The sequence below is a fragment of the Gekko japonicus genome, unplaced genomic scaffold (assembly GCF_001447785.1).
Source record: "Gekko japonicus isolate JY-2015 unplaced genomic scaffold, Gekko_japonicus_V1.1 scaffold240, whole genome shotgun sequence".
NCBI lineage: Eukaryota > Metazoa > Chordata > Lepidosauria > Squamata > Gekkonidae > Gekko > Gekko japonicus.
In genome coordinates, this window is record NW_015164672.1 from 861,362 (window position 1) to 884,902 (window position 23,541).

Below are 23,541 nucleotides of genomic sequence, written 5' to 3' on the forward strand. Positions count from 1 at the left end.
TTAATATTTTTTATTTTTATTTATTTTTTATTTAACAAAGTTTGAAGATTTCCTTGATAAGACTCGGGTCTGTATGCCTCTATCATCCCCCACTGTGCGGGTGGAAGAGGGGTGTGTGGATCCTCACATTAAGGGAGGAAGTTCCTCCAGCCCAAAGGAGCTGTTCTCCAGCATCAAGAGGTGCTTAACTGGAGGGAGGCCCCGTAGCCTCAAGAAATTTTCTCCAGCCTCAAATAGGATACCTGTCCCCAGCTGTACAATGGAAAGACTGTGATGTACATGTCTGGGTATCGTTCCAGAGAAGTAAGGGTGGGATTGAGTAGTTCTTTGCACTATTGCAAGTATTTTGTTCCTTCTGTTGTGATATGGGTTCTCCCCCCCCCCCATCTAGCAACATTACAGTTTCATACACAGAGTGCTTCCTACTTCTCACAGAAAAAAAGTTTGCAATGTTGATTCTGTCTCAAGCATGCTCCAAAGCTACCCTGGCCCCAAGACAGAGTTTTAGACTATTTCAGTCCAGAGCAACCAGTTCTGTAAAAGCCCTGACCTGGATAGCCCAGGCTAGCCTGATCCTATCAGATCTCGGAAGCTAAGCAGGGTCAGCCCTGGCTAGTATTTGGAAGGGCGACCTCCAAGGCATACTAAGGTGGTGACGCAGAGGCAGGCAAAGGTAAAAATTCCCTTGCTCGAAAGCCAGTGAAATCCGACTCTAGGGTTGCGGTACTCATCTCCGTTTCGAAGCTGAAGAGCCAGCGCTGTCTGAAGACGTTTCCGTGGTCATGTGACCAAGACGCACAGAACGCCGGCATGACTAAACACCAAGACGCACGGAACACTGTTACCTTCCCACTGAAGTGGTACCTATTTATCTACTTGCAATTTCTTGCTTTCGACCTGCTAGGTTGGCAGGAGCTGGAACTAGAGACAGGAGCTCACTCCGTCATGCGGCAACTCAGGTCTCGAACTGCTGAACTACCAACCTTCCACAGCCTGCAGTTCAGCGTCTTAACCACTTGAGCCACCGCAGCTCCAAGGCAATGGCAAACCACCTCTGAAATGTCTCTTGCCTTAAAAACAAGTCTAGCTCACCACTTAGTGGTGCATAACACTAAAAGAGCTAGAACTTCTGGCTGCCAGACAATCTTAGGATCTCCTGGCTATGCTACACACACTGCCATACGATAATTATTATTAATGATTAGTTCTGTGAAGATTAAGCATTGAAGAATTTCCCTTCAAATCTACTTTTCCTTCCGCAATTCCATTCTCTTTAATGTTGTCTTCCCAGATATGGTACCTCAGGGAGGACTCCGGTGAAGCTGGTGGCACTTTGGCATCTGGGACAACAGGGGACTGTATCGGCTCCAGGGTCCGGTGGCTTCTCCTAAACCGAAAAGACATGGATTATAAATTATAACCCTGAGGTGCTTTGCCATTCCCTGCCTCTGCATAGCATAGCAACTCTGGACTTAAAAATGCAAGAAGAGTCATGCTAAATCAAACCAAAGGCTCATCTAGTCCAGCATTCTGCACACACAGCAGCCAAACAGCTACCTTTAGGAAGTCATAAGAACGTGAGAGAAGCCATGTTGGATCAGGCCAATGACCCACCCAGTCCAACACTCTGTGACACAACATGGCCAAAACCCAGGTGCCATCAGGGGGTCCACCAGTAGGGCCAGAACTCCAGAAGCCCTCCCACTGTTGCCCCCCCCCCCCAAGCACCAAGAGTACAGAGCATCACTGCCCCAGACACTGCCATGAACAGGAAGACTCCAACAGCATCATCCTGCCTGTTCCCCCTAGCAACTGATTTAAAGAGGCATGCTACCTCTGGTACTGGAGAGAGTAGATATCCTTGGTGGTCTCCCATTCAAGCACCACCAGGACTGGTCTGGGCTATCCAGGTCAGGGCTAAAGATGGGATTTGACCTTTAAATCTTAGATCTACTTTAATGTTTTCTGCTCACCATAAAACATTGGCTTAAAAAGGCCTCTGGTGGTACCTGAAAGACTGACAAAATTTTATTCCAGATAATCTATGAAGTGGATTATCTACCTCTGTTGTGGGGAGGGGAAGGGAAAGGAATTTGTAAGCCACTCTGAGACTCATTTGGGTAGTGAAGGACAGGGCATAAATCCAATCTCTTCTCTTCTGGCCAGCAAGTGGGAATAACCTGAGTTGCTAATAGTGACGTGGCCATGTCCTGGTCCCCACCGGGACTCGCAGACAGCCGCCGGTGGGACAGAATGCCAACTGCACCCCCCACCATCAGCAGACACACCCCGCGGCCCCTCAACCACCTGGAGCCACTGAGGCACGGAGGAGTGTGAGGCCGGGCGAGGCGGCAGAGAGGTCGCCAGCCGCGGAGCAGGGGAAGCAGCGGGCAAAAAAGCCAAGTGCGACCCGCAACGCCATCGTACGGCAATGGGGCAGCAGTGGGAAGAGGGCAGCCAGGGACGGGCCCACCCCCAGGAGCGGCAGAGGCTGTGCAGGTCGGAGAAGCAGCCACTCAAGGCAGTCCTGAGTGGCGCGGAGGTGCAAAAAGCCGCCAGGGGAGGAGGAGGCTAGAAGTCAGGGCCCCGGCCGAGTGACGCATGCTCTCTCCTGAAGGGAAGTTCTCGTCTGAGTTGAGGTTTGCCGTGTGCTGATTCTGTGAGCAGGACTCAGCCAACGCGGGCAACGCAACCACCAATGGATGGAGCCCCATGTGAGTGACACATAAGAGGGCCAACTGATTCAGGAGTGTATCAAATGTTCTGGAGAGAGTCCATGACCAAAACAGCTTTATACATAAGGAGAGATAAGACTCCTGTTTACAAAGTAACTGGGAGACTCAGACCGAGGAACCGGCCCAGCAGAATCTTGACCCTTTCCCACCTCCATCATTAGAAGTCCTCTAAGCACACGTTTATGGGGTCTTTGGGCACATGCAGTTAGCAGATAGGACTGAAAGCAGGGCCCTGATTTTTAAGAAATTGTGCAGCCCAATGCTTTGACATTTTGTTGATTTTATCCACTTCACAGCATTCTCTCCTGTCACAACCCCCCCCCCCAGTTTTAATGGGATTCATAATCTAAATCTCACTGTCTTCAGTGGAATTGACTCCCATGTAGGTGTACATAGGACTGCATCCTTAGATGATGTGTATGTACACAATTAAATCTGAATAAATTGGTGTATGTAGAACATTCAGTTTTAAAGGCAAGGGGGAAAGCAAACCTTGTTTTTAGATGATATATAAGGGTTGGATCCAGGCAGCTGTTTCCACTCCGGACATGTCAGGCTAGATACACTACACAATAGTAGCCAATGCCCCTCCTTATTACAACCCGCATCCCATATGGCTTTTGACCATGCAGGTCTCATAATACCCAGCTTAGCCTTTTTAAGTGGTCAAAGGAGAGAGACCCCCTCCTTTTTCACCAGCAGAAAAGACTGCTGGATCCAACCCTATATCTGTTTCAGTGGGCACCTCCTTAGAAGAGGAATGCCCGTTTCAAGGCAAAAATGATTAAATCAGGCAATGTTTAAAACCCAAAAAAATAGTGGCAGATTTTTTTTAATTGATCCAAACCTTTGTCATTGATTATGCTAACCCATTGATCAAATGCACACTGCATCTCCAATTGAAAGGGGTTTTGTTTTCTTCCCGTCTTGTGGGAGAAACAATACAGCACATTTTTTGGTCCGAGCTGAACGATACAAGTGACTCGAGTTGAGTCTGTGCTCCTCCCCCTCCACACTGGACTTACAGCCACAAATACATGGAGAGACTCAGCTTAGAAAGTGCCCCGTTGCTCGTTGCTCGATGCAGCGCTGAGCACTGTGGGAGGGAGGGGCTTCATGCTTCCTTCCCACACCATTTTTGCCAGCGGAAACAGCTGTCAGGGATGGGCTCTGTTTGCCCCGTTCTTGGCCTCCACTTGTCCTGTGACTCTGTGACTTAGGACACAAACAAGGCCCCCTGTAGCAGTTTCCATGGGTCTCTGAGGGGAGTCTCCCTCATGTCCATGTGATTGTGAGACAAGTTGGGGCAGACCTAACCCGACTCATGTCCCTCGTAGCTGGGCTCTTGGTGGAGCAACTGACTGGGCCACCGTGCAAAACGAGGCTCTGTTGCCTCTAGATGATGCATCCTCACCTGAGGCTTCCGGGAGACTGTCCTGCAGATGTTTTGGTTCCTCTCCTGGCTAGAGTCCCTGTTCTGGCCAGCTGTGTGCTTTGATCCTAAGTGAGGAATTAGAGGGGAAAGATGAAAGGTGTGCCTGGGCGAAAGAAAATCTAGTCTGTTTCCCAGAGGATTCCCCAAAGAAGGCATTTATCATTCTGCTTTTTAAAGCAGTTCAAGACCCGAGTGCTGCATGATGGAGTGAGCTCCCATCTCTGGTCCCAGCTCCTGCCAACCTAGCAGTTCGAAAGCAAGAAACCAAGTAGATAAATAGGTACCGCTTCGGTGGGAAGGTAACAGCATTCCACGTGCCTCGGCGTCTAGTCTGCCGGCCACATGACCATGGAAACGTCTTTGGACAGCGCTGACTCTTCGGCTTGGAAACGGAGATGAGCCTAGACTGGCTTTCGAGCAAAGGAAACCTTTACTTTTTTAAAGGTTGCTTGCATGGGGGAAAAAATTCTGTGTATTATCTATTAATCAGCAACAGGGACAGATTAAGGCTGGTGGGGGCCTGGGGAATGGATGTAGGTATAGATGTGCAGAGCTACACACCCAATTAACCACTAGCTCCAGAGGGGAGCGTGCACCAAGAATCACAGCTCAATAATTGGGGGGGGGGGGCAGATAAGCATAACAATGTAGGCACCAATGCTCCCTCTAAGCTGTGGAGTCTTGCGAGCAAAAATTCTACTTTTGTGAGCGACTGGCATTGAAGTTGTGAGCGAGCGATTTGGCTGCTGCAGAAATTAGTTTGCTCTGGAACTCCATCCTTCCTGAGCCAAGACAAAAATGTGTGAGCTGGAGGCTAAAAAAACTGTGAGCTAGCTCACACTAACTCAGCTTAGAGGTGCAGGCACACGTTGATTTGCTTTGGCAAGTGGATCTCCCTTGCTGGATCAGCACACCTCTCACTTGAAGTATTTCTTTTTTCCTGACAGTCTTCCAAAACCCGAGCACAAGGGCATTGCAGCCGAAGGTGGGATGGAAAGGCATGGAAGGGTGGGGAAGCAGAAACAACGAACAGTAGTAAGGAGTGAAGAAATGGGTCTTCTTCTGTGTCCTAAATAATCCACCAGGACATTGATAGGTTAAGGACAGATGACAGGTTATAAAGGACAGGAAGGGAAGCGCTCCCCAGGAGAAGGGCAAGGAACCTGGAGGACTCTGTAGTTCAATACTCTGAGTCCACGTCACCCCCCCCCGGGGGGGGGATCCCTCAAAGTCTGGTGGGCTTCTGATGTACTTCGTAGACATCTCCAGGTTGTAGCTAATCCCCAATCCTACAGGACGGCTGTCTTCAATGTTTCCAGACCCAGGACCTATGTTTAACCTTCACCCTCCAACCCAGGCAGCAGGGTGCCCATTAAGTTGCAATCATGTGACAGGAAATCATATAATATCGGAATCGTATGGCAGGAAGAGAGAGGGCGGCCCAGCCCAGCCATAGCCACGACTTCATCAGTGTCAAAGCCAGACAGTGAACTGCAGACCAAGAGAACCGTGGCGCCAAGAAGGCAACCTGAGCATCAGGGGATGGTGGTGCCAGAGTGAGGGACCATATGAAGGAGAGGATCCCCCACCTCCATAGATTAGTGAACCCCACCTCACTCTCCTAGAAGCAGGAAGCAACAGCGGCAGGTCACTCCAAAAGAAAAATCAGCCAAAAGATTGGGGGCTCCATAGAGGTTCACAAACAGATGAGGGTGCCAGTCCACTGGCTGAACAGAACTGCTTATAGTATGTAGCAGGTTATATTGAATGCTGCTTTTCTCCACCAGCCATGGTGCCTGCCATGGTGGAAAGTGCCATCAAGCAGCAGCTGATTTACGGCCACCCCACAGGGTTTTCAAGGCACCAGACCGACAGAGGTGGTTTGCTATTGCCTGCTTCTCTGTAGCAGCCTTGGACTCCCTTGGTGGTCTCCCATCCAGGCCTGTAGCTACAGTGGGGCTTTTGGGGGGTGCCACCCCCTTCCCTAAAGGCACAGCCCCACAAGAATTTCTCCTGTAAATGCTTTTCTCAATCATTTAAAAACATTTTTAAAAGGTGTGCACTACTTTAAGTAGAGTGGGGTGCCGTAGTTGACTAATTCCTGCACTGAGCAAGGAGGTTGGAGTAGGTGACCTCTAGGATCCCTTCTAACTCTGTGTCAAGAAACTGGTCTCCTTTAAGAGAGTCTTTTCTGCCTAAGTGTTAGCTTTCTTGACTATAGAAGTCCTCACCTCCCACCTGCCGGCTTATTATCAGAATTGTTGCTTAGGCTGGCAGAAGTGATTAACTTGCAGCAGCTGAGAACTGTCATCATCTAAAGTGATTGACAGCTTGCAATTCAGAGCTGTATCCTGGTAGCAGCTTTCTATTGGCTAAATGGCTTTTCTTTCTGCACTGAGAACTTCAACCCCACCAGAAAAAAAATTGCCCCACAAGCCAAAGAATCCTGGTTAGGGGCCTGCTCCCATTCAAGTACTGTACTGACCAGGCTGACCCAGGTTACCTTCTGAGATCTACTGAGAGTGGGTAGACCTGATCCATTCAGGCCAGACCCATGCTGCCTATCCTGCTCCAATCCCCTCTAATCTAGGGGGCTGGGTTTCTCTACCACTCCCCAGGGGGAAAACCTCACACCTGAGAGCTCCCAGGACCAGATTCCCCCCCCCACACACACATCTATTAACTCCGGGGTTTTCAGGCTTGAGGAAACTGGTGCTGTATTTGCCACATGATCAGCCCTCGAGGCTCTTCAAACAATCTGACCTCTTCCAGGTAAACATAACCGAAAGATGTGTTCCCTCCCATAGCAGCTCCAGCGACCAGATGCCTAGAGTCACTTCTCCTAGTGTGGACACATTCTCCTATCCCTCGGCCATACAGAATGTAATAAAATTCACCTCTTCACATAATTAACAACGTCAGTGGGAAGGCTGTGTTAGTCTGCTGCAGCAAATCACCACCACCAACAACAAAAAAACCAACCCAAAAACCTGGGGATGCTAGAGCATCATTTTTATGTGAATAGCTGTCTGCTGACAGCTAATCTACCCACTTCATGCATCTGACTACCTGGGCTCTAGTTTATGCTTCAATCAATCTGTTGGGGTTGGATCCTAAGAGCAATTTTACTTGGTCTTGCCCAGTTCCCCTCTTCTCAGTGCCCAGTCCCCCATATTGTACAGCTTTATCCACAAAGGTCTGATGATCCCTGGCATAGCCCTGGGGGGGGGGGGGCATTTCCTCCCTCTTTAGCCAGCAGAACAACTGGTAAGCTCTAACCCTTATTCTTCCAAGACTCCATTTTGGGTCATACCACATAGATAGCCAGATGCCACCGATAGAATCTATAGAATAATAATAATTAACAATTATTGTATGGCATTGTGTTAAGTATAGCCAGGAGATCCTAAAATTGTCTGGCAGCCTGATGTTCTAGCTCTTTTAGCATTATGCGCTCCTAGGTGGCAAGCTAGACTTATTTTGGGGTTGAGAGAGCGCTAAAAGAGCTGTGACTGACCCAAGGTCACCCAGCTGGCTTCATGTGGAGGCGTGCAGAATGGAACCCAGTTCTCCAGATTAAAGTCCATCACTGTTACCTACTACACCATGCTGGCTCTCTATAAAATAAGTTTGGTGCCAGTTTGGTGTAGTGGTTCAGTGTGCAGACTCTAATCTGGGAGAACCGGGTTTGATTCCCCACTCCTCCGCTTGCACCTGGCTGGATGACTTTGGGCAAGCCGTAGTTCTGATAAGAGCTGTTCTTGAAAAAGAGCAGTTTCTGTCAAGAGCTCTCTCAGCCCCACCTGTCTCACAGGGTGTCTGTTGTGGGGAGGGGAAGGGAAAGGCGTTTGTAAGCCGCTCTGAGACACCTTTGGGTAGTGAAGGGCGGGGTATAAATCCAATCTCTTCTTCTCTTCTCTTCTAAATTTACAGGCAGCCCAGCTTGTCACAGTGTGAGCAGTTCATGTATTTATCCTGTTATTTAGAGAGGTGTAGTGATTTGAGCGTCAGACTAGGTTTTGGGAGACTTGGGTTCAAATGCTTGCTCTGCCACGTAAGCTTGCTGGGCGTCCTTGGGCTAGTCATACTCTCACTAGCTCCAATCAGACTGCCTCACAAGGTTGTTGTGAAGATAAATGGAGGAGTGGAGAACAATGCTGTGAGGCACTTTGGGCCCTCAGTAGGGAATAATTATTTACGTAGATAAATAAAAACTGTCCCTCCGTTCAGTTTAACACACGTACTGCCTCCTTGCTCTTTTCTGCTGCTACAGACAGACTAACACGGCTCCCCATCTCGATCAGTCGAGCAATAAAGCCTGGAATGAGAAGCTATAGAGGCGCACCTTCGGTAATGCGGTGAGGAGAAGGAGAAGAAGAATGCTGGAGAAAGCAGCCGCGGGCGTGGGAACGGAGGACTGGCGCGGAGCTTCCTCTCTGCTCGAAACGCCTCCGCCGCGTCAGCTGCAGACACTGCGGTCGAGATCGGCCGAGATGGCTGACCGCAGCTGACAGCACACAGTTCTCCTTTTCTCATCGAGGTCGCTTGCTAAACCAGGAGGAAGAAAGCCCGGCTTGTGTTTCTCGGTCACACAATGCCCTTGGCGAGGGCTCTGCACCTTGCTACCGGTCACATTTAGCAGGGTCTGTTTTTTTTCTGGGGGAAACACACCAGAGCGGAGTTCCAGAACCTCTTTGACAGCATTATTTTAAAAAATGTTAGACGTTCATGAGTTTTCAGTGTACAGATTGAAAACGTCATTTCCCTCTTGAGAGTTCTGGGAAGAAGGAGAAGGAGAAGGAGAAGAAGGAGAGGGAGAAGAAGAAGAGGGAGAAGAAGAAGGAAGGAGAAGAAGGAGGAAGGAGAAGGAGGAGGAGGAGGAGGAAGGAGAAGAAGAAGAAAGAAGAAGAAATCCAATTCCTTCAGACTTTTGCAGAGGAACATCTAAGGCTACCAACCTCCAGGGGAGACCTGGAGAAGGACGGCATTACAGCTCATTTCCAGACTGCAGAAATCTGTCCCCCTGGAGAAAATGGATGCTTGCGGAAGGTGGATTCCATGGCACTGTGCCCCACTGAGATCCCTGCCCTTCCAAGCTCCATCCCCCATCCCCCAACCTGGATCTGGCAACTCTACCCCCACCCCACCCCGTCCCCTGCCGGTGGCCGGGGGGAACCTGGTGGCCACCCTATTCTGGTCTCAAAAGTAAGTCTTGAATCTGCACATTCACAAGAATTTGACCCAAACTGAAATTAGGACAAAAAGAAAGAAGGGTTGAGTTCTGAATGGTAGATTCTTTCCCCTTTAGGAAGTCGAGCTCCTAAGTTGAGCGAACTCGCCTGAGCTCTGTTTTTCTCTGAACCACTGAGGCTGTCACTACCAATAATTCTCTGTTCGTTTTAGGGGAGGGGGATGTTTGTTTTTAAGGAAGACAAGAATAGCCCTGCGTTCATCAACAGACTCAACTTTTCCACAGAGGAAGTGATAGGAGACTCACTGTCTATTGCCGAGTTTCTGTTTCTGAATCAATCATCAGCTCTCCTGAGCAGCTCATACCAACTTCTCATGTGAAGCAAACCACATGTTCGCACAACTATAGAAAATGTTGCAAGTGTCAGAAAAACCAAGCTTATTTAAGAACCAGAAGTGCTCGTTCTGGTGGAGATCTGAGATCCCAGGCGCCATCCTATCTCGGGGCGTCAGCAGTTCCTCAGGGAATTTTTATAGCTATGGGACAGCCCTGGGTGGGGAAATACCTGGAGATTTCGGGGGTGGAGGCTGGGGAGGGCAGGGTTTAGGGAAGGGAGGGACGCCAGCAGGATATAATGCCGTAGAGTTCCCCCTCCACAGCAGCTGTTTTCTCCAGGGGAACCGATCTTGGTCGTCCGGAGATCAATTGTAACAGCAGATCTCCAGGTGTCACCTGGAGCCTGGCAACCCTCGAGATAACTCATGTCACACACATATTGGGTTGGATCCAGTCCGGTGTTTTCATGGGTTCAAGGACTTCTGCCTTTCTTACACGCCCAGGGAAATGCTGATTGCCACACTGGGGTCAGGAAGCAATTTTTCTCCTGGCCAGTTTGGCCAGGGATCCTGGAGGTTTTTTTGTCATCTTCTGGGTGTGGAACAGGGGTCACTGGGGAGGACATGGGGGGGAGGTATTTGTGAATTTCCTGCATTGTGCAGGGGGTTGGACCCTGGAGATCCCTTCCAACTCTATGGTTCCATGCAGTGTGACTTCCTTAGTTCCTGCTTCTCACGACAGCCTGAAATGCCCCCTAGCTCCTGTTTCTGAGGGCTCCTATTAGGGTTACCATCCTCCAGGTGGGTCCTGGAGTCCTTCCAGTTATAACTGAACTACATGATCTAAATAAGAGTCTATACTTTTAAGTGAGCCCTGAAAGCCTCTATGGGAGGGGCCTCACTTAGGCCTTGTTCCCTGGGTGCATATATGTGTTGCAGCCTTCCAATGGGTGTTTTAGTATCCCCAGCCTGTAAGTGTTCTCTCCCAGTTGGAAGCAATAAAGAGACCTATTTTTGAAGTGACCAGAGTCTTCCATGTGCTGACTATTGAGCAGCACTGAAGAGTGATCTGATAGGTCAGCTCATCCCTCTCTGCCAAGCCCTGGAGGATGTGGTGCCTTCAGAGGGCAGGTTCTAGATCATCACAGCTCCCTCCCCAAACTCTGTCCTCCCAAGGCACCTCAGATTGGCAGCTCTAGTCCCCAACATGGAAACCCCAGAGACTCCAAATGGACAATGATGTCATAAGGAAGCTTGCTTGGAGGAAGAAAAAAAACACCACAATGAGGCATTAAATGGGAAAACCTCCCTGTGTCCTGCTCCTGCCTTGCCTAGCACAGTTGATGTCACAGGCATTGTCCAATCAGCCCCTAGCTTTGATGCCCACTTCAGTTCAGCAGTGTTGGGCCTGATTAGGCCTGGTTAACACACACAGCAATGTGAGGCAGTAGAATGACTCTGTATCCCAGTTGACTGAAGGTGAAGGATCCCATTCTGGAATGCTCTGCTGGGTTAAAAACGCCCCACAAACAGAAACCCAGCACTGCAAACAAAGAAAAGGGGCAGATGGTCTCTCTATGCATGATATTTCTTCTGCAAAGGAATATTCAGAGTGGGAATCCTCCACTGGCAATCTGGAGGGACACATTCCACCACCTCACTCTTCAGCACGTATGGGACAGGCCTTGGTTAAGACATTCAGCGGCAAACATTCTGAACACTACAAAAACTGCAACACATATGAGTCCAAAGCACTTTGTGTTTACAGTGACATATATTACAATCCTAAACAGAATTGCACCCTTCTAAGTCCCTTGAAGTCAATAGGCTTACAAGGTTGTAACCAAAATCGCCAACCTCCAGGTGGCACCTGAAGATCTCCCGCTATTACACTTGATGACCAAGATCAGTTCCCCTGGAGAAAATGGCTGCCTCCCCTCCCCGCCCTTCCCAGGTGTGACTCCGCTGAGGACTGTAGTGATAACATCTGTACAGGCCCCATTCAATCTGCCATACTCTCTCGCATCTACTCTGCTGCCTTGTTTTGGCTCAGGGGAGGGGCCGGGATGCAGCCATCCCTGCTGTTACCTTTATCCCGTGTCCAACGTCATCCAAACTGCTAAAATCCAGCGGTTTCCTGTAATACGTCTCCAGGGGCTCGAGGTGGTCTGGATAGATGATTTTCTGGCAGTGTGGAAATCTCTTGCAAACGGCAAGCATCCCGATCTGTTGGCGGGCCACTTTCTCCTTGTGCATTTCTACCACCTATGGAAAAGAGACCTTCAAAGGAGGGAGGGCCTTATTTTGGGAGCGGCAGCAGGGACTACTGGGGGGAGGGTTGCTCTGGAGGACCCCTTCCAGAACTCAGTAACTCCACCGAGTGCTAGCTGGCAGGGGTCGCTCTACCTTTAGGCAAACAGAGGCCAGCAATTCCTTACTTCCTTACATTTTTACCAAAAACAGGGAATGCCGTATGGGTTGTTTGCCTTGGGCTCCCATATACATCTGCTTGCCTGTTCATTGGTAAGACCATGTTGGGAATACTGAATTGAATTCTGGGTAATTGAGTCCAAGAGGGATGTGGACTCACATGTGGGACTTGTATCCACAAGTACCAGTGATCTACTGTGTGATTCTGCATTTGCAGTGAAGAGGCAGATGAGGGCTCGGGCTTGGCTCTTTTCTTAACATGCTAACTCATCTATCGAGGCAAGAACAAATATTTCTCCCCACACCACACAGAGAGACCATCTGAAGGACAAAACGACACCAGAAGCACTAATGACCAATGGCATTACTCGGCACATACTTGAGGGACACATTCTTCCAGCTACACTGCAGACACGGGGCGAGGGGGGGGGCGGGGTATGAGCAAATGTACAGTTCTAGCAAGGCATGTTCTGGGGTACAATGTCAGGATGTTCAAATTAGTGACAAGGGTAAACTGTTACTCCATGTGGCCTCCCTGCCTCATTCCTCAGGCATATGAAAAAGAGCTAAAATAAGGTTTTAGACGTGTTCAGAGAGACCTGAACTGGTGGAACAGCAGAGGTGATTAATCCATTCCACTGATGTTTCCTGATTCTTTTAAAAAAATAGGGTATTATTCTCAGGGAAACAGGAAAAGCAATCAGGCACATCTCTCCAGTAACAGGAAGAAGGCTCTGATGTCCAAGAACACGGTGTGAGCCTCCCTAAATTCCACTTAGGCGGGTGGGGAGATGGAGGAGAAATCCTTTGGACTGACTCACAGAGTCCAAGGGTGTGCCTGCTTTGGGGCTTTGGCAATAAACCAGAAGTACAAGGAAAGCCCTTCAAGAGCAAGACATCACAGAAGAATCCTGTATTGTTTTGCTGCTCACATGGTCCATCAACATCAGGGGTCTCCAGGGTAACCCTGGGGACACGTTTGGAATTTGGAGTATGGAGAGTGGGCAGGACCACAAGATGGTTGTCCCGGGGTTCTTGGGGCAATCAGAACACACAGGGAGGTTGCAGCCCAAGCATCCTCCTATCGCGGAGGCAACTAGTGCTGAATGGGTGCTACCTGTGGGCACAAAGGTGTGCTTCTGCAGCATCTCCTGGTCTGCAGTCAGACAGGCAGGTTGGCATGGTTTGGGCACACCCCTAATCAGGGGTTGTTTCATAGAAAAAGAGCTAGGGGAACTCATTAGCATAACTCACTAGCATATGCCACACCCCCTGACATCAGGGGCCCGGCGGTGGACCTGCAAGGCCGGCGGGAGTGCGAGGAAGCCCCGCGAAGGCCCTCCCTGGCCCCAGGCAGGCAGGGGTGGGGAGAGGCGGGGAGGAAGCAACTTACCCTCCCTCTTCTCCTGCCTCCTCCTGGCTGAATGAGGGCCGGAAGCGGGGCGGCCGGAAGCAGTGATGGAGGTTTTTGATCAGACTCCCACCCTGATCCGGCCTCACCGCGTGCTTCTTCCATGGCTGACCCTTCAGATTAGTGCTGCGCTTCAACCACGGAGTGCGTGGTCTGGTCTTTTTTTTTTTTAAACAACCCAACTTTGATGGGGTTTTGGAGAACGTTCTACCGTTTTAAAGCAAAATACGGCAAAACCAGAACTAAAGGTTCACACTTTGAACCGGTTTGAGCATGCACCAGGGGCATTGAGACATCCAGAAATGCGGGACCAATACACAGAGATCTGTAAGCAGCTGATTGTTTCTGGTGGCTATTTACTCCATACCCAACTCGTCATACGATGGGGTGAGTACGACTGGGGAATGGCTGCCAGATGTGGATGTGTGAATGAGCCCATTTAATCCATTAGGGTAATGCAACTATATCAGGCCAAACTGCCCATCTGACTGCAGCCCTGATCTAATGAGGTGGAAGGAAGTCAGTATTGGCTATTTACTTTGGAGGGGAAGTGAGTGGGTACCAGAAAACCCATCAAGAGACACTGTGGTACCCACGACCACTGTTCTTGGGGGTCACTGATCTACATTGTTCAAGCCAGTCCCACAGTTGACCCCAACACCTGCAGTAGAGGTGGATGTAGGGAACCATGAGGGAGATTTATGTAGTGCACATTTCTTCCATGTCAACCATGGAAACTTCCTTTGGTGGGACAAGGAAGACCTTTGAGCAGGGGTCATTCCCTGCAGGAGCGCACAGGAGCGGAGCTCCGGCAGTAAAGAGCCCAGGGGGCGGGCACATGCAACAAGCCCCACCCCCTGCTCCCAGAAGCCCTCAGTCAGAGCAAGAAACAGCCAGGTAAGTTGCAGAGCTCCCCCTGGCCCCCCAGTCCAAAACAGTCCAGTGGCACCTTTAAGACCAAGTTTTATTCAGGTACAAGCTCTCCCTCCTCTGCGAGGACAGATCTGCATGCCCCCCCCAATAGCTAGCAATCCAAAACAGTCCAGTGGAGCCTGAGGGGTGGGTGTTGCCTTCTGACACGCTTCTGGTGATGTCAGGGGGTGTGGCATATGCAAATAAGTTATGCTAATGTTATGTTGATGAGCTCCTGCACCTCTTTTTCTACGAAATGACCCCTGCCTTTGAGTGATATCTTAGAGAGCTGCTCTTGGAGCAGACAGATCTGAGTAGGTCAGGCAGACTAACATACTAATTCAGTCTAAAGCACCTCTTTAGATTGTCCCTCTCAAGCCCTTCCTTGTTCTTTCAAAGTGACTGGAGCAGGTATGAATTCAAATTAGCTAAACACACATTTGGGATGGAGGAACAAGACTTGCCCAGCAGACAAGCATGGCTTCCAGGCAGGTTTCTGCCCTGGCTCTCTTTCAAGGAATTAAGCACCATGTTTACCTGTGAATGACATGGTTTTTGAGAGGCCTTTCTGAAGTGGACATTATACCTGTCCCAATATACCCTTCTACAGTTCATTTTGATGAAGAGAGGACACAAGGATGCTTAGAAGCAGCACTGTTTGGCCTTTGGTTGCATTACCAGCTATGCAGTGGCCAGCTCTGGTTCCTCAGTCATGGGGGGAAACAACCGGCAAATCCTGGTATGAAAAGACCCTGTGATGCATGCTGCCGTAGCTCGTGGATGTAACAGATAAAGTGCTACTCCTGCAAACAGCTCTCCAAGGACTCTGAAAGTGGTATATTCTAGTTCTGCAGCCTAGTTCCATTTTTGAAAACTGGAACAGCAAAGAGCCCGAAGGCACTTAAAAAAATTAACACATTTGTTGTGGCATTTGTTTTCATGAGCCACGGGGGAGGAGGGAATTGTGGGTAGATGTTAAAACATTCCCTTTGCAGGTAGCTGGTGCCCAGTCCAATTCCTGGCAGTTCCAGTTTAATGATATGAAATGGGCAGATGTTGGGAAACATCTCGCTCTAAGCTAGTTGGTCCCAGCGTCTAAGTCTGTAGAAGGGAACTTCATATGAGCAGGTAGAGTGTAGAGTTAGAGTGTCCGACTAGGACCTGGGAGATTCAAATCCCCACTGTGCTATGAAAGCCTGTTGAGTGATCTTGGGCCAGTTACACATAAAGGAAGGAAATAAATAAATAAATATGCAACCACTTCAGCAGCTGCATGTGTGGGTTTTGGAAAGTGCGCCTCTGGACATTTTTCACTGGAGATGCCGAAGATGGAAACTGGGACTCTGCAAATGATTCGCTGGGCTATGGCCCCACACCAGTGATGCCACATTTTACATCCAGGTGGCCAGCCATATTGGTCTGAAGCCGTAGAACAAAGTTTGAGTCCAGTGGCACTTTTAAGAGCAACAAAGTTTTATTCGAAGTATAAACTTTCGTGTGTAAGCACGCTTGTTTAGGTACAATGAAACAGAATTTCCTCAACCATTAGATATAGGAAGAGAGAGGGTGGGAGGGGTTAGTCGCCGGGAAGGGCCAATTAGAGTCAAGACAGAGACAGAAACAAATTGGAAATTACCAGTCCATACATATAGGTAGAGGGTGAGCAGTAAATTATCATACAGCATAATGAAGATGTTTAACAGATTCAAGGTTCTCTCTCTCTCTTGACTCTAATTGGCCCTTCCTGGCAACTAACCCCTCCCTCCTTCTATATGTAATGGTTGAGGGAATTCTGTTTCACTGTATCTGAGGAAGTGTGTGCTTGGACACGAAAGTTTATACCTTTGAATAAAACTTCATTGGTCTTAAGAGGGCCACAGGGCTCAAACTTTGTAACGTTTTACAAATATATATCTTTGCCTTATCCCTTGGGCAGCAGGATTCAACCTGTCACACGTCACACAGCAGCAGAGTAGCACAGAATATGTCACGTGCTGTTAAGCTTAGCAATAGGAAAATGGTTTTAGGTAGGGATGCCAGCCTCCAGGTGGGACCTGAGGATCCCCTAGAATTACACCTCATCTCCAGACTACAGAGATCAGTTCCCCTGCAGAAAGTGGATGCTTTGGAAGGTGGAATTTATGGCACTGTACCCCACTGAGGTCCCTGTCCTCCCCAGGCTCTACCCCCAAATCTCCAGGAGTTTCCCAACCTGGATCTGGCCATCCTACCCCCCCCCATTGCCCTCCGGTGGCCAGAGAGTACCTGGCAATCCTAGTATTAGGGCATGGCCCTGCCCAAAGAGAAGCCCTAACCCACCGTACACACACATCTCTTCTACGCCTTTCCTGCAGTCCACTCCTTGCTCACCTGTGTGACAGAGCAGATGCTGGCCTCCACCTGCCGCACTTCAGTGGCCTGCAAGTCCAGTATCCTGAGGATGTCATTGGCCAGGGTGCTGATTTGGTAGGCCACGCTGGCTAAAGACTGAGTCGCGAAGGCCATGGTTTCCTCTAAGGCTTTCCGCTTGTCTTGTGCCTAAAGGATTGGGGGGGGGGGGTTGTTATTAAAAGTCTGAGAACCATGTGACAAATCACAACAGCAACAGGTTATACAGAGCAGGGATGTGCACTGCGATATTTCTGATCCGAAATGGTGGCCGAAATTCTGGTTAGTTTTGTTTCGGGTATTTCCCATCCAAAGCTAAACAGGAAATTTCAGGCACTGTTTTGGAGTCAAACTGTCCAAACACTTTCAGGCACTGTTTTGGAGTCAAACTGTAAAAACACACACCCCTAATACAGAGGTGTTTTCAGTGGCTACCCCTCAAGTATGACATGCAACTTCTTTCCCATCCTTACCTAGGGGAGCAGACCTTCATCTGCTATGGACCTGACCTTTGTTTACAGTGTGATATCAAAAACACAGTGAATATTTTGTGCAGACCTGCAGTCCTCATAGGGAGTATCCGACTGGAATGCAGCTTACACTTCAGTCTTGAGCCACTCCCTGCAAAACAGCCTGTGTGCAAGGTGTAGTGCTTACAGTGATTGATTAAGATCTGGGAGACCCAGATTCGAATCCACACTCTGCTCTGGAAGCTTGCAGGGTGACCTTGGGCCAGTCTCTCTCTCTCTCAGCCTAAGCTACCTCACAGTGAGGATAAAACAGAGGAAAGGGGAATGATGTTGTGAGCCACTTTGGATCCTCGCTGGAGGGGGAAATGGGGTATAAAACGAACAAAAGGGAGATGAATGCTTGCATGCATGTTGGAATGTTATCAGTCCAGCGCCACCCACACACTCATCTGTCCTTAACGGTGACAACTGTCCCTTTCCCATTCCTAAGTGTGGACGGATGTTTTCATTTGCTGATGCTTCTTTCTGTTTACATTCCAGGGGGAGGTGCCCTCAGGCCAAGCCTGGACCCTGGGCAGTGTTCCAACTAGCAACTAAATATTGCCAGGGAATAAAGTATATTCCTTGTAGCAATTTGGCCGATGCACATGATCTGACCTATCACACTACTGGGAGCAGGGAAAAGACCGTTTCCCTGCATCTGATTAGTCTGTGAAGGGGTTTTTTTGCCTCCTTCTTCAAAGCATGCATCTTGGCGCATTTGCCCAAACCATCTGGCACAGTCTGTGCAGTCGGGAACTTTCTACAGTTGCACCTGTTTTCTGGAGGAAACAGAATCTTGTGGCGCCTGAAAGGCTCACACATTTCTTGAAGGCAAGCTTAAGCACGAAGTGAAAGTCCGGTCAGCAGAAATATACACACTGGGGGGGGGGGAGGTTGTTAAGAGTCAAGTGAAACACTCTGAAATGCAAGTATTGTTCGTGATGCTTCTGTCCAAAACTCAGAAGCCCCTGAGTATGTGACGCAGAGGTCTGCCTCTCATGGAAGGGGCAGGCCGAGATGGGTTAGGTGCCCTTTAGGTACCATCTGACTCCACAATAATAAATCCAGAGGGGTAGCCGTATTTCTCACTGAAAAAACAAACAGGAGTCTTGGGGCACCTTATGAAAAACTAGCAACACTTTTTTCCAGCGTTAACGTCCATGCTTGGGCGATTCTGCATCTAGCATTCGCTCCACATTTTCTCAACTGGGAGGAAAAAGTGCAGCTCAAAACCACATTCAAATACCCCCTACTGACTGCAAAGTCACCCCTGAACAGCCATAAAATGGCCATAAATCTATGCAGGAGGTACCATAACATCCGATGATCAAAGGAAGCAAAAGCAGCATGGCGTGTGGAGGCTACCATAAAATCCAGTGAACAAAGGAAGTGAAAGCAGCTTGCAAGGCAGAGGGGAATTTCTGTTCCAACATGGGTTTGCTAAAACAATGGAGGGAAACACCAATGCAGAATCAGCCGTTGTTCCAAAGCATCTGAAGAAGTAGGTTGCATTCCAAGAAAACTGGAGGAACGTTATTAGTCTTTAAAGCGCTACAAGACTCCTGTGGTTCCATGATGAAGGACGCATAACCTTCCCAGGTGGATCCCAGTGATGGCAGCCCCACGAGAACTGAGTGTGTATTTTGGAACTCACTGCACAGTCACTCCTGGAGTGCAGACTTGGTTTGTAGAAGGAACAAGCAAGCATCGAATTCTTCCAATGGCCAGCTCCCCGTTTGAAGAGAGGATGAGCCTTAAAATCCCCTGGAAACTCTGCAGAAGATTTCGGTGCCACTTGCCATTGGCATTGAAAGCAAATTATGCCATGAGTGTGGTTTTGCCCTCATTGGGCAGAAAGGCAGCATATGAGAAAGAAAGAAAGAAAGAAAGAAAGAAAGAAAGAAAGAAAGAAAGAAAGAAAGAAAGAAAGAAAGAGTGGTACAGGGGGTAGACTGTCAAACTAGGATCTGGGACATCCAGGTTCAAATCTGCACTCTGCCATGGAAGCATGCTGGGTGACCTTAGGCCAGCCCCTCTCTCTCAGCCTTGCCTACCTCACAGGGTGGTTGTTCTGTGAGGATAAGATGGAGGAGGAGAGAACGATGTTGTAAACCACTTTGGATCCTCACCAGAAGGAAAGGCGTGGTATAAGTATCTCATAAATAACAAGCCTGGCTTTTTGCTTGGCTTCCAGCACCTGGGTCCCACACGGAACTTTTGCTATCCTAGGAAGGCTGCCTAGCGTGTCTACACGGAACCTTTCACGTTGCGACTCACCCCCTCGTAGTTGCTGTCGCAGTAATCCGCCACTTTCAGCAGGTTCTTGTAGTTGTCCCGCAGGACCTCCCTGGCGCAGGGGATGGTGCTTTCCGTCAACTGCTGGAACTCAGACATGTTGCTGCTTTGCCGGTCTCCTCACTTCCTCCTGAGGGCACGCCGTCTCCGCAGAGTGGTTCTGAACCCCACGGCTCTCTGCAACACAAGCACACACGTGGGCCGTGTGGGGACTGTCTTATGCTCAATTGCCTTCCATACATGGGCTGCTCCCTCCCCTTAGGCTTGCCCAGAAAACATCTTGCAGAGATGGGTTGCTGTCCTCAGCCTGCCCAAGAACTCCTCGACGTCCCTTGGACTCTGAGAGCGTGAGCACCTGCATTCTATGCGTGAGATGCGGAAAATGCCTGGCTCCATGAGGACAAAAGGGATGAGATTGAACAGAGGAAATGTTGGGGCGGGGAAGGAACCGTCTAGAGAGGAAACCAGTATTTTTAGAGTCAGGCAGGCTTTACCGATCACAGATCTTGCTAGCGGGAGTTGAGAGAGCAATAACTGGTTTCCACAACTCGGCAAGCTAGGCAGATGTCTCGTATAGCTTCACAAGGGGCTGTGGCTTCGGTGTGGGAATAGCTGAGGTTATGCCGACATATCACATTGAGGCGCGTGCGTCTTGTAGTCACAGCCACCATGGGGGAGGTGCTGAGCATGAGGCAAACAAGAGCTTGAGTAAGTATTTGGATGGGAAAACACCAAGGAAGTCCAGGGTCACGAGGCAGAGGCAGGCCATGGCAAAACCACTTTTGTAAGTCTCTTGCCTTGAAAACCCTACAGGTGCACCATGTCAGCTGTGCCTTGATGGCACTTTAAACGGACACACCTTTCTTCGAACATAAGAACATAAGAGACGCCAAGGTTGGATCAGGCCAAAGGCCCATCCAGCCCAACACTCTGTATCACACAGTGGCCAGAAATACCAGTGCCATCAGGAGGTCCACCAGTGGGGCCAGGACATTAGAAGCCCTCCCACTGTTGACCCCCCCCCCAAGCACCAAGAAGACAGAGCATCACTTGCCCCAGAGTCCCTATCTATACCTTGTGGCTAATAGCCACTGCTGGACCTCTGCTCCATATGCTTATCTAATTCCCTTTTGAAGCCGTCCATGCTTGTAGCCGCCACCACTTCCTGTGGCAGTGAATTCCAAGTGTTAATCACTCTTTGGGTGAAGAAGTACTTCCTTCTATCTGTTCTAACCCGACTGCTCAGCAATTTCATTGAGTGCCCACGAGTTCTTGTATTGTGAGAAAGGGAGAAAAGTACCTCTTTCTCTACCTGCTCTTTCCCATGCATAATCTTGTAAACCTCAATCATGTCACCCCTCAGTCGTCATTTCTCCAAGCTAAAGAGCCCTAAGCGCTTTAACCTTTCCTCATAGGGAAAGTGTTCCAACTCTTTTATCATTCGAGTTGCCCTTTTCTGCACTTTTTCCAAAGCTATAATATCCTTTTTAAGGTGTGGATCTTCACTGGAAGATTCAAGGCCACTTACGAACGCAACGCCAGGTTGCAGTAGCTATAATAGGCTGCTTCTTTTTACATTGTAGCTGAGCACTCTATTTGGATTTCGAATATTGCAGACTGGGCCTAAACAGATCCACAGATGTATTAATTAAAACACACTTGGATAAGTGGCCCATGTTGCATTTTAAGAAAATTTATTCCCATTTACTCCACGGGTGGACATCTCTGTGTGAGTAAGGTCTGCACTGTATTTGATAATGGTTGGTTTTTAGGTCCATTCTGTACAGGATGACTTTGAAATATATTGATGTTTAACTTAGGGTTGCCAGGTCCCCTTGCGGTCGTGGCGGGGGGATTGGGGGGGCATTCCAGGGTTGGCAGGACATTGCGTACAACAACATCCCCAGCACAATGACATCACCCAGAAGTGTCTACACGGAACCTTTCACGCTGCGACTCACCCCCTCGTAGTTGCTGTCGCAGTAATCCACCACTTTCAGCAGGTTCTTGTAGTTGTCCCGCAGGACCTCCCTGGCGCAGGGGATGGTGCTTTCCGTCAACTGCTGGAACTCAGACATGTTGCTGCTTTGCCGGTCTCCTCACTTCCTCCTGAGGGCACGCCGTCTCCGCAGAGGCCTGGGGGATGGATCAGGCCCCAAGAGGGCTTCTATCAGGCCTGCAGTGGAACAGGCTGTCTTCTGCTTCTTCTTCCAGCATAGCTGCGTCATCGTAACTTACAGATTTTGATGCAGTAATTCAAAGCAAGAGGTGTCAGTTATCAGACACTGTTAAACAGGGGTCATTTCGTAGAAAAAGAGGTGCAGGAGCTCATTAGCACATTGGCTTCTTTTATGTTCTTATGGAGTGCTCAGCTTGTATTTCACCAAGGAGGAAGGCTTTTTAGCCTAAACACATTTGGCTCCTGTATTTGGATACATTTTGTACCTATTAACCTGTATGTATATATTCTGACATTTGTCCTGATACCAGGTATAGGAACTTATATACAGAACCATAGATACGTGGTCTTTATTGTGATTTTAATATTTCCTATGCTTAGCCATATTTTATTATAGTTTTTGTCTCAGCCTTTTTAGTTACCCTTGGCAGTAACTATAAAACCAACGTCAACATTCGGCCAATACATATGGCATAACTCAAACGGCCTAAAGAGAGACGGGTACCCAGAGTGCAGGTTAGAGTGCCGCACTAGGATCTGGGAGACCTGGGTTCAGATCCACAGTCTGCCATGGAAGCTTGCTGGGTGACCTCAGGCCAGTCACACGCACTGAGTCTAACCCAGGGGTGTCAAATATGCGGCCTGGGGGATGGATCATCAGGCCCCCGGAGGGCTTCTATCAGGCCTGCAGTGGAACAGGCTGCCTTCTGCTTCTTCTTCCAGCATGCTGCTGCTATGTCATCGTAACTTACAGATTTTGATGCAGTAATTCAGAGCAAGAGATGTCAGTTATCAGACACTGTTAAACAGGGGTCATTTCGTAGAAAAAGAGGTGCAGGAGCTCATTAGCATACCTCATTAGCATAACTTATTTGCATATGCCACACCCCCTGACATCACCGGAAGTGTGTCAGAAGGCAACACCCACCGCTCAGGCTCCTCTGGACTGTTTTGGATTGCTGGCTATGGGGGGGGACACACGCAGATCTGCCCTCACAGAGGAGGGAGAGCTTGTACCTGAAGGCGGGCCGGGGGGAGGGGGCTCTGCAACTTACCTGGCTGCTTCTTGCTCCTTGTGGCCCAACTGAGGGCTGCTGGGAGCAGGGGGCGGGGCTTGCTCCTGTGCACTCCCGCAGGAAATTACCCCTGCTGTTAAATAAACAAAATGTTGCAAGAGTGCTAAAGTTTTAAGCATGTTTTTATTTTAAGTAAAAACACCCTTTGTGTTTGTGTCCTTTATAAAGGTTATATCTCCGCTACCTGGCATTACATTTTATGGGACACATGGCCTGGCCCGACGAGGTCTCATTTATGTCAGATTCGGCCCTCATAACAAATGAGTTCGACACCCCTGCTCTAACCTGTCTCACAGAGTTCTTATGGGGATAAAATGGAAGAGAGAATTACACAAGTGGTTTTAGGTCTCCACTGGGGAGGAAGGTGGAGTATAAATGAAATAAGCAAATTACAGCTTTCTGCCCACAAAATCTAGCACCATTAACCTCCAAACTAAGATCTCTGGAAAAGGCCATTTTTACATGCCCTGTGAGAAATGCTTCTCTGTCAAGTGCCCTCAAGTGACCCCATAGGGTTTTCAAGGCAAGCAGAAGGTGGTTGGCTGTGGCCTTCCTCTGCAACGTCTTCCTTGGTCATCTCCCATCAAGTACCGACCCAGCTTAGAGTCTGAAATCTGATGGGTTCAGGCTTTACTGTACCAT

The 23,541-nt window shown here is 49.1% G+C and overlaps 1 protein-coding gene across 1 annotated transcript in view; it reads right to left on the reverse strand.

Annotated features, from left to right (window-relative positions):
- ABI3 (ABI family member 3) overlaps window positions 1-19,885 on the reverse strand; it is a 24,194-nt gene extending 4,309 nt beyond the window's left edge. Inside the window, exons 1-5 of the mRNA XM_015409236.1 lie at window positions 19,627-19,885; window positions 16,820-16,987; window positions 11,785-11,961; window positions 4,150-4,235; window positions 1,301-1,387 (exon numbers count right to left, since the gene is read on the reverse strand). Of these exons, the coding sequence (XP_015264722.1) occupies window positions 1,301-1,387; window positions 4,150-4,235; window positions 11,785-11,961; window positions 16,820-16,987; window positions 19,627-19,743 (635 nt within the window). The 5' untranslated portion in view covers window positions 19,744-19,885. The remainder of the gene's footprint in view (window positions 1-1,300; window positions 1,388-4,149; window positions 4,236-11,784; window positions 11,962-16,819; window positions 16,988-19,626) is intronic.
- Between the last annotated feature and the right edge of the window lie 3,656 nt (window positions 19,886-23,541).